This window comes from Pipistrellus hanaki (genome assembly GCF_964339955.1).
Source record: "Pipistrellus hanaki genome assembly, chromosome: 8".
NCBI lineage: Eukaryota > Metazoa > Chordata > Mammalia > Chiroptera > Vespertilionidae > Pipistrellus > Pipistrellus hanaki.
Window position 1 is genome coordinate 34873246 of NC_140510.1, and position 13135 is coordinate 34886380.

Consider the following 13135-nt stretch of genomic DNA (forward strand, 5'->3'; position numbering starts at 1 on the left):
GAGAGAATGTAGCATTTCTGAAGCCCCATGAGAAGCAGATGGATAGTTACGTTAGCAGGTTTCCTGACGATCTGATCAGGTCAACAACTTGCTTGTGGGTAAAGCCTTCTGTGCCCACACCATTGATATTTGCAAGGACATCACCTGGGAGATGCCAAGAAAAAAAATGAGTGTTAATGCGGTGGATTAAATAATCCTTCCTGACATGCAAACGAAGAAAAACAAGCAAGCCTCAAACCTTAGCAACATAAAAGCACTAAGAAAATCCAAGGCAACAGTACTGTCCTGACCTTCACTACCAGTTTTCTCTTCTTGCTATTTAAATAATTCTCAACAAGTGCAAAGTTGTAACTTACCGGTTTGCAGGCCCGCACAGTGCGCTGGGCTGCCCTCCTGGATTTTGCAGATCAGAGTGCACTGCTCTGAGGCGCAGGTGTTCTGGTTCTGAAGCCTGTAAGTCTGCAAAAATTCAAGTGAGACATAATTACTACTCCAAAAACTCAACGTCTGTTTGTCAAAAAATAAAATGGTGTCAGATGTCTTAAGTGGTATAATGGTAAATGCAAAGAACAATTTGAAAAGGCTTTCCTGAATATAAATTGAATCAAATATACCAATTGTGCAATCCTCCCAGATAATCTTCAACCAAACCCATTCATAAAAAAATAAATTAATTAAATAAAAATAAGTTAATTAATTAAATTAAATTTTAAAAAAAAAGTCTGCCTAGAGAAAAAAAAAAGTGGGATAAAACTGGCTCAAGCTTTTATATTTTCAGGCCTAAGAGACTACCCAATGCTATCATTATGGCATATTTCTTGAGGAAAATTAAGTTTCTCATTTCCCAAATGGGATTTTTAAAAATGGCGGCCAAGAGCAAAGAGAAAGATCCATAAAAATCTCCCATGCTAAAATACTCCATACCGATACAGGAGCCGACAAAACAGTCCGTGTCCAACAATGGAAATATGCCAACAATAGTTCTTTTACTGTAGGGTTCTGCAAATAATGACAATCTGCCCTGCATTAATTCAAAAGTACTATAATTAACTCAACCACTTTCATTTCTGAGCACTTGCTGGTACACCTGTCTTGAATAATCACTGGTTCATTAGTCACCCAACCAAATTAGAAAAAGTTATGCTTCACATCTTGCTCAATTTGGCAAGAGCAGTTTGGTTTGGTTTTTGTTTTTCAGATTGTACCTTGAGCACTGGATACATATTTGCTAGATGACTTATAGGCCAACACACGTAAGTTATGAAGTCTAGTTCCATTTATTTATTTTTTTTAGACTAAAATCACCATTCTGATTCCTAAAATTAAACCACATTCCAGAACTGCCTCCTTATGAAGGAATTAATGTCTGATGAGCATTCCTTCTTATTTTTAATATGTTTTTATTTGTTTTTTTAAGAAGAGAGGAAGGGAAAAGAATAGAGAGATAGAAACAACAATTGACTATTTCCTGCATACCCCTTACAGGGAATCAAGCCCGCAACCCAGGCACATGCCCTGAGTGGGAATCGAACCAGTGACCTCTGGTTCCTGGGTTGACACTAAACCACTGAGCCACACCAGCTGGACCCTTCTCATTTAAAAAATATATGTTGTTGTTTTTATTAATTTTAAAAAGTGAGGAATGGAGAGGGAGAAAGGGAGAAACATTGATGTGAGAGAGAAACATCAACTGATTGTCTCCCATATGCATCTCTACCTGGGATCAAACCTGCAACTGTGTATGTGCCTTGACTGGGAATCAAACCTTTCAGTGCAGGGAACAATGCTTAACCAACTGAGTCGCATTGGCCATGGATCATTCCTTCTTATTTTATAGACTCAGGAGCTCTAGAACCAGAAAATAGTCATGTGCAGGCAACTTGTAGAAATTTGACTTTGTTAAAATGTAAGGTTCTATTCACTCAAGAAGGCATTAGAATCCCCATAACTTAAGGTAAAAGAGACCTTTAGAGGTCACGTGATATATTTCCCATCTCTGTAAGAGACCCTTTAGTTTTTCTGCCAGGAAGTCTTGCCACAGCCAGACCTTTCTGGTATAAGAACCGTAGACACTCCATTTGGAAACCACTGTTATAGCAACTCTGTTAGCAGTGAGAATATGCCCTCCAGGTCCAGGGATCAAAGTGAGTGCAGTGAAGGAGAAATGTTTGCCAACTGATGTAAAAATTGTGGGTTAGAGATAGGGAAGAAAAGGCAGAGGTCCCAAAGTTATTGGAAGAAATAACTGTTGAACCTCTCTCTCTCTCTCTCTCTCTCTCTCTCTCTCTCAACCAATCTTTAGAGACACAAAAGTCACATTGCCCTTTCTCATACCCAATGACCTTCATTCTAACACTTGTCATTTGCTGATCTTCTGCCGGTACAAACACATTACTAAGTATTTTGCATGCGTTACTTCATTTGAAATTCCTAAAACCCCCATAAGGCAGGTGTACCTGAATCTAAACTCTATGTTCCTATCACACTCTATGATTCTCATTAGCAGCATGTGAGTAGCAACCATGGAAAACCAGAGAGGACAATGAAGTTGTTCTCTTCTAACCACCCCTTCCCTTGGTAGACCAGGACCCACATAGGTGTTAACATTATGAGGTTCTGTCTGGTCTTCACAAAGTTCCCACAGCATTTCCTCTATTCAATGAATATGCAAATCCTGCAAGTACTAGAGAAGAGAGAGGACATGGAGATGGTAATGGAAAGCATACACCCAAAAAGAATGTGCAGAGGAGCGGGTTCCTGCAGTACTGAGATGACACATAGGTGCTCCGGTTCAGAAGTGAAGCCATTAGCTCATGTAGAGCTACAAAGGTTCATGGTGCTGTAGCCTGTGGTCTACTAATGACGCTTGCTCCACATAGAACGTGTGTTAATGGTATGGGGGACACACATGGGGTCCAGTGACATATCATAGAAGCAGGAGAAAAAAATCCTATTTGTCACTTTAAATAAGGGTACGTGAGTAGCCACTGATCCTGCTTTCAGTAGCAATGGCTGCACATCCTTATGCATAATTCTCATTTAAAATAAGCAATCATATAATGTACAGTCTCTGCAATATAACAGGGATTGCTTTGTGTGAATGGGGAGAAAGCATACTACTGCTTTTAGAAGCATAGTACTAATGGACGAATTATAGATTTCCCCAAGTTTTAAAATAGAAGAGGGCAGAACGCAGAAGGTATCTTCTGTTCTCCTACAGCCTCTTCATGTTCATTAAAGACAGAGCTCCGTTTTGTTTCTTTATCCATAAAGCATGCTTTACTTAGCAGCTTCCTGTTCCTTATCTTAAAATACACACTGACTTTCCAATTGTGGAAAGTCACCAACGTTCTCTGAAAGCAGCACCAAAGCTAAGACCTAAAAGATGATGTGCATTATAAGAATGTGATTGTGCAAATGCATCTAAAAGAACCACAAAACTGTAATGGAAAAAACACACAATGAATACTTAAGTTACTACTGTACTTAATTGCATTAGACTTCATTTGCCCTAACTCATTGTCTTTACAAATATGGCCATTTAAAAAGCAGACAACAAATAAGAATTAAAGTTTTTAGGCTATTACATAGAAACCTATAAACTTAAAAATTTCTCAGAGTATGAAGCACTACACAAATAGAGCAATGTTTTAAAGTATTTCAAATAATTATACAGTGTCATCATTAATATAAAAGGACAAATTTGTCATAAAATAATTTTTTTCAAAATATAGTAGGAGCTATATATGCATGCTGTCTATATGTACAAGTATATATGTTTTCAAGTATTTCTTAAGAATCAAAGTATAGATTTAAAATCTGACATGTAGTATAACAATCATTATGCAAACACAGCAGACATGCAAATATTCAAAATACACATCTATGAAGAGTTGTTCACTCTCCTATTTAAGACCTGCCATGGAACATATGTAATACTTTCAACAATAAGGATAAAATAAAAAGATCTGGTTGAACATTTCTGCTCAGCCTCAGACTTTCATGGAGACTGAATCAACTAAGAACAAGGAGTTGAGCAAGTCTCAGGGGTTTTAGTTTATGTGTTTCAATGTTTTCTTTCCTAGATGGTACCAAAGCCACTAAGAACTACCAAAATAACCACACACTGAATAAAAGTCACAGTCTCCCATCATCCTCTAACCCTTACTTCATTCTTTCTTTGCAAATATCATGCCACTACTGGAGCCACTGTCTATGAAAAGTTTGGAAACTGCCCACCTGAATTTCAAATCCAAAGGTTCCATTATCCTGCTTCTCCACAGTAACAAGCTTTCTGTAATAAAATATATAAAAAGTTTTAAAAAAAGATGCACAAAGAGCAAAGTATCATATTTGTCACATACTTATTGAAAATAAAAAACAGCCACAATTTAAAATAGCTGACATTTATGTAAATTGTAGTATTGTAAGTGTGTGTGTGTGTGTGTGTGTGTGTGTGTGTGTAAATAAGTCTGGAGAGCTGTGTCCCTAAATATGTTGGTGAGAAACCAAAACAATAAATGAATATCTTTACCTTTGAGACCAGGCAAAGTCACCCAATGAACTTGATCTCGTCAAAGCGAGCTGAAAAATACAACAAGCACATCATTACCAAAAGCTCCTTAAGACACATCTGTAAATGTTCTAAGTCACAAAGAACTTTGTTCTTTATCACCTTCTTTGGCTCAGCTCAAAGAAGGTAAAGGCAGTAATTTCCATTCTTTAGTGGTAGTAAAGGAGAGCTGGAAAAGCATTCTGTTTAAAAGATTAAAAAAAGCTCTGATAATAATACGCTGTGGCAAGAGTCAGTGTAATGTGGCAACACTCCAAAGCTTCCCAAAAGAACTTCATATCTAATCTGTATTAAAAATAGACTGAGAGATTAACCATAGCAATTTATAATCACATTGAAATCCAAAGAAAAATAACACCCGGGAATGACATGCAAAGCCCAAATACTTAATAGTTTTTTGGAGATTCTGATGAAATGACTGCATTTATAGTAATAGTTACTTTAAAATGTTCTTTTTAAAAGCAGGTTAAAGTATTCTCTAAAGAACCGATTCATATGCAGAAATACAAACCAAGTAAAGCCAAACACACAAAACTTCAATTCTGTTTATGATTTATTTTTTGTAATAGTTTGGAAGAGTGCAGTGAGATTTCCAGCCAAAGGAGAAAAAAGGAACCCTGGGATGCTATAAATGGCATAAAGAATATCACCTTTACTTTATGTTTTGGAAGGAGATCATATACACATAAAATTCCCAAATACAGTCAACCATTGTAAACTGAGGAAAAGCTAATAAAAGGTGGCATCTAGTTTTTCTAAGTGATCAAGTGAGTTTCTGTGTGTGTTTTGTTCATTTGTTGAGGAACTAACAAATGCTAATTAGCCTTTTCTCAAGTGTTGGTCTGGGGCCCTAAACAAAAACACTCATGCTCCAAGCTTACCCATGATGCTTAACTGTCAACTTAACATAAACTTTCAGGAGATCAATACATAGTGAGTCTACACAAATAAAAATAAAATAGAGGATAAAAACTGGAAGGAGAAAAACGCATAGAAGGAATTAATGCACAAAAGAAATCCTCATTAAGGCATTTGTGAGGAGAGAAGCCCACAGCCCTGTAAGGAATTGGAATTACGTAGATCCGGGTGCCAACATTCTGACACATTTTCTGGAAGGCTAAGTGTTAGGGCAGAATTTGGCTGTTGGTCAGTAAAGTTAATGCAATGGAACGCTGGTGTATTCCCACCGAGTTGATGTAAATTAATTACATTTTTCTTTTGCGTCAGTTCGGGACCTCAAATCATTTATGTCATCCTGCAGTAGCAATAGGGAGGCTCAGACCCAAAAAGATTGTCTTGAGTTGCTGCAAAGTATTTATTTTCAATTTACAAGTATAAGGACTGACTGTGGAAGAGCTACAACAATGTGCATGGTTCATCTCAGCCTGATTTTGTCCTGGGAAGTATCAACAACAAGAGTGGGGGCCATTAAGCTGCCTAGTAGGCTAACTGCTAGTGGAAGAGAGCAGGAAAAGATTCTCCCAAGCATGCTCAATCTTCCCCTCACCTTGTTATTCTCATTTTCTTAATCTGCTTTTACTATTTGCATCTCATTGGCTTTATCCTTACTTGAAATTATAAATTACTTAGATAGGTCATATCTATGTCATCTATAACTATAACCAGGGTTTGTATTTAAAAATATGACTCTTGCTATCATTTAGCAGATTAGTCATAGCATTGATAGGAACCTCAAGATTTCATCTGGCCCACCCTCAACCTACCTTCTAAATACATTTAAAAAAAAATCATTCTAGATAGATCAAATCTAAGATTTTTTTTTTTAAATCCACACGACAACTCCAACACCTAAAGAAGAGGGATCATAAACTCAACCCCAGGCATCATTATATCGGTGGCTAGCGAGGGGTTAAAGAACTTTGGGTACTCAGCAGTCCCAATTGAATTACCAAATTGCTAAACCTAGCGTTCTCATGTTAGATAATATGTAATAAGAGAAGGAAATCTCCCCGCCTTTCTCTTGCTACCCTTTCTATCTAGCTAATTGACTTATTGAAAATGAAAATTAGAGGCAAAGCGGGTACTCAACTCATGTGGACTGCCTGATTCGGGTTATCAGTGACACACCCAAAAGTCAGACTAAACCAAATTATAAAATAGTTTCCACTCTGGGTTGCCAAGGAGCCTGTTTTAGAGACCTAACCTTTAAATAAGGAAAACAATTTAAATAAAATAGACACCATCTAATTCCCTGACACGTGCCACTTCTTGATACAGAGTCTGCTTGCTTTTGATCTGGGCTGTCAGAAATAGGTGATTTGGAAAGGAATGTTCTCAGGGTTCAAACTTGCTCTCACACAAAACTAACTGCCTAAGTGCAAAGAAGTCTGCCTGAGGTCTTATCAGAGGCCTGACACTTGGGAAAACGTTTTCCCTGCAGCCCTTTCCCCAACGGGAGCGGCCCTGCTCTGGGACCTCACTGGAGGAGTCTCTACTCCCAGCCTGCCCTCCGGAGTCTCTTCTCAGGGCGGTAGTGACGGTACGAAAACTCATGAATGAGGCACTGGTGTGTAATGAACAGCATATGCTGGCAACAGCTGTCTTTTATTACACATTATCTAATATGAGAACGCTAGGTTTAGCAATTTGGCAATTCAATTGAGACTGCCGCGTACACACAGCTCTTTAACTCCTTGCTAGCCTCTAATGTAGAGATGCCTGGGTTTGGATTTATGATCCCTCTTCTCTTGGTTTTAGTCAGATGGCTTAAAAATCAGGCGTTAATATTCGAGGTGTAATTTTCCTGCTACCCAGTGATTTACAATGTCCCTTGATAGTGGGAAACCAGGACCAAAATGCTTCAGCTGCAAAGGAGGGGGATGACCTGTAGCTCAGTCAGATAGCCTGCCAGGCTCAGAGGAGCTCAAAGGTCAACACTGTAGCCACTCCTGCTGTTAAGTAACAGAGTGCTACTTCCTTGTCCCCACTCTGCATGCTCACTTCCTGAAAGTGTTGAGGGAGGAGAGAGAGGGGAGGCACTCATTCATAGGTGAGGAGTGTTTTTGTTCGTTTGTTTGTTTGTCTGTTTCCCAAGTTCCAAATCATGTGATCTGCGCCCTTTCCTGTCCCCTGCCTCCCTCTCCCCAGTTCTTCCCTGAATAAAGCTTGCTTTCTTTTTCCTTTGAAAGCAGGATTCTTGGGATGGCAAGGCTGAGCAGATGACTCTAAGATACATGGAAATAAAGGCATTGAACTCACTTGCTTGACTTGTAAGTGCCCTGAAGGAACCCAAAGAGGGTTGCAGCTCCCCAGGGAAGTCTCATGGTGAGCTCAACAACCCCTTTCCTCAGGAAGAACTGTTGGAACTTGACTCCCAGCATGCAACAGTACGGATCAGAGAAGACTTTCCCAATTCTTTTGTGGTGAAATTAGCAGTTTTCTACCTAAAATGATTCATTCAATGAGCAAAATACCTTCTAGTTAGGAGGAGCACTTGGGAGTGTTGATAACAGATGGGTGTGCAGCCACAAATAATGCAAAAGCTCCTCACGGGCAGGACCCATCCCAGAAATACACGCCTTACAGAACTGAGCACAATATTCCACATCTGAAGTTTTCAGTAAAATTACCCTTCCAGAAGTTGTCTGTTTAGTAATACAATTGGCCCTGAACAACATAAGTTTGAACTGTGCAGGCCCATTCTATGTGGATTTTAAAAATAAATAGTGTAAATGTATTTTCCCTTCCTTATGATTTTTTAAATATTTTCTCTTCTCTAGCTTACTTTAGTATACGTATACAGTATGTAATACATATAACTTACAACAAAAGATATGTTAATCAACACTTTATGCTCTCAGTAAGGCTTCTTATCAATAGTAGGCCCTTTAATAATTAAGATTTTGGGGAATCAAAATTTATACATGGATATTCAACTGCTAGCACCCTTAGACCCCACGTTGTTCAAAGGTCAACTGTAATTGGATAACCAAGAGAACACCAGGCCAAGAGGTTCAGTCTGTGCACCACTAGCGCATATTCCAGCTTCTCACATGTCAGGCCCCTAGCCTCACTAGACCATTTGGTAAAAACTGTTTTTGAGGAGCAACCCTAGTCCTTGGGCATTCCAATATGTCTAAAGACTTTCCTTGTGGTCCCCAGTCTCCTTCCTACAGTGTTTTCCATTGTAGATATTTTCCCCCTAACACTGTGTTCAGAAATAGAAATAAGAACTGCACCGGGGTGTCTGTCAGCTCCTACAAATACAGACAAGTATTGAGATAAATATGCACACACGGAAATCTATTTTTAAGCAATTCTGAGTGTAAACACCCTAATGATTCTGAAGATGCATCTGAAACTACAGGCTAACCAGGTACCGCTTTGCAGAAACCAAAGCCAACAATAACGAGAAGTGTGAATTGTTGACGTCAACCCTGAGAGAGTTGAAAATAACAGTGGCCAGAGAAACACCTGCTCTTGTGGTGGCCTTCTGGAGATCTTGTTGCCTGCAATCCAGCCAGAGCCAACATTATTCTCTAAAAGCCAGTCCAAGGAAATGGACCTCCTCCTGGAAAATTGTGGAATGTCAGCATGAACTTGCAACAAGTCTCACTGATTAGTTGTATAGAATCAAAAGTATCATGTACAAGAGTTTTGTCTTGCTTTTTTTTTTTTTAAATAAAGTAATTCTCATAACAGTAAGAAAAAGCTATTTGACTAGGAGAAAGGACCATGAGAAAGGGGAGAAGAAAAGACCTACAAAAGATGAGAACAAACAAGTAAATTATTTGTGTTGGAATAAATGTGTACGTATATGTGTTATACACATGTGAACCTATACATATACTTGGGTGCATCCCATATGCTTACATCCCTCTCTTCTTCCAATAACCTCCTACTGATTGCCTTTTCTTAAGTTCATGCTATCTTCCCTCAGGCTTAAAATCCAGAGGTCCCTCTTCCATCTTCATTGCCTTTGGTATTCAAAATTTTGCGTCTCTTCTCCATTCCCTCCATTTCCTCTTTCTTAATGAGTATAAGAGTTGCTCCCTCACCACTAGTCTCTACCCACTTATCCACAGATCCTAAGTCCTTCTACTGCTCAAAAACACTCAATGGCTCCCTGTGCTGCTCAAATGGGTGCTGCCTCAGGGGAAGTGTCCAAGTGTTTTGCAAAGCAGCCCATCTCTGAGATCTCCCCTCACCTCCCACACAGACACTGGGTCCTCCTGACCCAATAATGTGTCCTTACCTAAACATCCCCTGAAGACCCAAGATCTGTGCTTCAGCATTAAAAATCTCTTGTTCTGGAATACCAATATCTGGAATCTCTCTCCTTCAGAGTTGTATTCAAAAACACATAGTATTTGGATTCAAGCATTTATGCTGTTTATTTTGTAAACACCTACTCATTCTCCTGCTTCATTGTAAACCCAATAAGGACAGGAAACATGTTCTCCTATACTGCTCTTTTTTGAAAACTAAATAAAGATTTGGGTACTTCCAATAGTTGCTTTTTTTCATACAAGTAGTAAATTGATGGACATGCTCATCATTATGTTAAATTTAACATCATAAAAGCACTTTTGCATTGAAAAGATTGATAATCTAAACCATGGCAAACGATGCCCTCATCTTCATTGTGAAAAATCCCAAGGAATCAGCTACATACATCACTGAGAAAAGATCATGACTCCCACCATGTTCTACTAATTCCAAAATTAAAAGGTTTACGTGGAGCACATGATACATTTGCAACATTAAGGGCAAATTTTATGCTCTAGCAATTGTAAGTATTTTTTGCACAACTCATATCTAAATTCAGATGTGTACTTGGTGTATTATAGCAGGTTAAATAACTGAAGAGGTGTTATGGTTTTAATTTTTTTTAATTGGAAGTAAAAAAAATATAAAAAATGTTTACTATAAATCCAGTTAAACATGAGTTTTTTCCTCATGTGTTTCCCTCTCTGGGGAAATACTTTGCAGTAAAAATAAAAGTAATAACATAATTATTGAGCATATACTGCATTTCAGTCTCAGTGTTAAGCACTGCATATTTCTCACTTCAGCAGCGGAAGAGCCCCATAGGGTGGTTCTATTATTATTGTCATTTTAGGAAAAAGAAATCTGAATCTTAGGAAGGCAAGTGACTTGTCCAAGATCCCACAGCTCTTCAGTGACTGAGCTGATGTTCCATCTGCACTCACTTTTCTAATACAAATATTTTCAAGAGCATGAGGTATGTGCCCATGCCTCAAAGCTGAAGATAATTTAGTCCATAAAACTTGTCCTCAGAAAAAGCACTCTCTGCCCTAGCCAGTTTGGCTCAGTGGATAGAGCGTTGGCCTGTGGACTGAAGGGTCCCATGTTCGATTCCAGTCAAGGACATGTACCTTGGTTGTGGGCACATCCCCAGTAAGGGGTGTGCAGGAGGCAGCTGATGGATGTTTCTCTGTCATCGATGTTTTTAACTCTCTATCCCTTTCCCTTCTTCTTTGTAAAAAATCAATTATATATTGATGAGGCTGGGAGGAAAAGAATCGATGGGACACAAACAAGGGGAAAAATCAAGAATTCTCAAACGGGTCATGTCTATAAATAGCATCTTCAAATGATGAAGATTTGTCACCTCTCCAAATGAGAAAAGCAATCTTCTCTTAAGATTTGTCATGACAAACAAACAAACAAAAAAAAAAAAAAAAAAAAACCCTTTGGTTATGGTCTTAAATTTTTGGACCAGTATACTAGTACCGTCTGGGCTCCTCACCTCCTTCCTCTTAGAAGCCTCTAAAATAACAATTTTAGAAGTCGGACAGACATATCACTCTGCTCTCAAGAGAACATGAACCCTCTAAAAGTTACAAAATAGCAATCGTACCTGCTTTCGTCCCCGAGGCAAAGTAGCCACAGTGTCAGCCAGCATTTGAAGCCTTCTATTATCATCCATGGAAAAGCTGCCTGTGAGAATGGAGTATGAGCCGCATGCTGGACCAGCACAGCAGTCCACCAAATTGCCATTGCTGCTCTGGTGCATGAGCCTTGGTAAAGACATTGTGCCTAAAGATCACTCCAGCTGGCACATGGTTGAGTGGCCTTGCAGGATGGGGGAAGCTAAATGTATAACCCTCTGACAAGTAATCAGAAGTAGCAAAGCAGAAAGAGCCCATGTGACTTCTGTGGTTTGAGGTACTTGCTACAGAAACCCTATCTTGCAGTTCACTCCCATTTCTCAGTGGCTTTTTTCTTTGCGGGCTCCTGAGAGAACCTAAAGCTACTTTTTACCACTAAAAAAGAACTAACTTATTTCTCCCCCACCTTCAAACAGCCAGGACTCGTATGCGTTCGTGTTCTCTGACAAGTTGTGTTCAAAACACCATCTGCCCTTTCTTTTTTAAAGGAAGAAAAATTTTCCCAAGTTCTGCCATTTGTTTCCCATCCATTTTCCTACTTAACATGAGCAAGGCAATGTAAAAGCCAGGATGTTCGAACATTCAGTCCCCGTGAGTATAAGCAAGAATTACAGGGTCCGGTCATAATGTTCTCTCGCAAAGTCCTTGTAATGTACTTTCCCCAAAGTACACCGTAGCCCATTAATGTTCATCAGAAAGACATTATATGTGCCACTTGGACTGTAACCATTCAGCATTCTCCTGGTTGTCCTTTAACTACTTTGTCCTGGCTAACATTATCCATCATCTTTACAAGGAACAAGGGGAGGAGAAGACCAGCACATTTAGAGCACAGAACTGGCTATATTTTAGAGTGGACTTTGCTGCAGCATCAGCAAGTAGGCCTGGAGAGGAATGGAGAGGGCAGGAAGGTAACAGGCAAACCGAGTGGCACAGGAAATGTTGCCAATGAGCCCTGCATGTGCGTATGGGTCAAGGGCACCATGGTGAAGTACTCAAAACCATAGATGCTATTTCTGACTGGGGCTGGGGACATGGAGATTTGAGAGAACTCGTTTCAGAAAAGGAGCAAGTGATGGAAGTAGAAGGAAGAATCAAAACAAAAATCAAAAGGAGAAGTGTTACATAGTCTAAAAATCAACTATGATTTTTGAAATCATTTTGAGGGTCAACAGTAGAACTAGAAAGTCTTTCAACTAAAATGGAAGTCAGGGTGAATTCAGATCAAGCAGAATCTGTCAAATGTAAAAATAGTAAAACTTTGGAGTTAACAGTGCTTTATCATTGGCATTGTTAATTGCCAAAGTTGCTACCACCCAGGGTATGGTATTTGTCATTATGGGATTACTAGAGGCCTGATGCACGAAATTCGTGCAAGGGGCTTAGCCCCCGCAGCCCTGGCTTTGTCCAGAAGTTGTCCGGAAGGACGTCCAAAAAGACCTCCAGAAGGTCGTTCAGGTGTCCAATCTAATTAGCATATTATGCTTTTATTATTATAGATGGTATTAGTACGAGCTAACTAATACACTCTCTGAACCTCAGTTTCCACATATCTAAAATAAAAAAAATTTAGTGAGCTGAAACCGGTTTGGCTCAGTGGATAGAGCATCAGCCTGCGGACTGAAAGGTCCCAGGTTCGATTCCAGTCAAGGGCACGTACCTTGGTTGTGGGCACATCCCCAGTAGG

The 13135-nt window shown here is 39.3% G+C and overlaps 1 protein-coding gene across 2 annotated transcripts in view; it reads right to left on the reverse strand.

Annotated features, from left to right (window-relative positions):
* Window positions 1–13135, reverse strand: part of CYTIP (cytohesin 1 interacting protein) — a 69860-nt gene that overhangs the window by 17379 nt on the left and 39346 nt on the right. Inside the window, exons 1-5 of one of the 2 annotated variants that reach the window (XM_084891470.1) lie at window positions 11418–11678; window positions 4535–4584; window positions 4240–4294; window positions 357–459; window positions 51–144 (exon numbers count right to left, since the gene is read on the reverse strand). In XM_084891470.1, coding sequence (XP_084747596.1) covers window positions 51–144; window positions 357–459; window positions 4240–4294; window positions 4535–4584; window positions 11418–11591 — 476 coding nt within the window. In that variant the 5' untranslated portion in view covers window positions 11592–11678. Of the gene's footprint in view, window positions 1–50; window positions 145–356; window positions 460–4239; window positions 4295–4534; window positions 4585–11417; window positions 11679–13135 lie in introns of those variants that run through there. The other variant, XM_084891471.1, reaches the window with a different exon arrangement.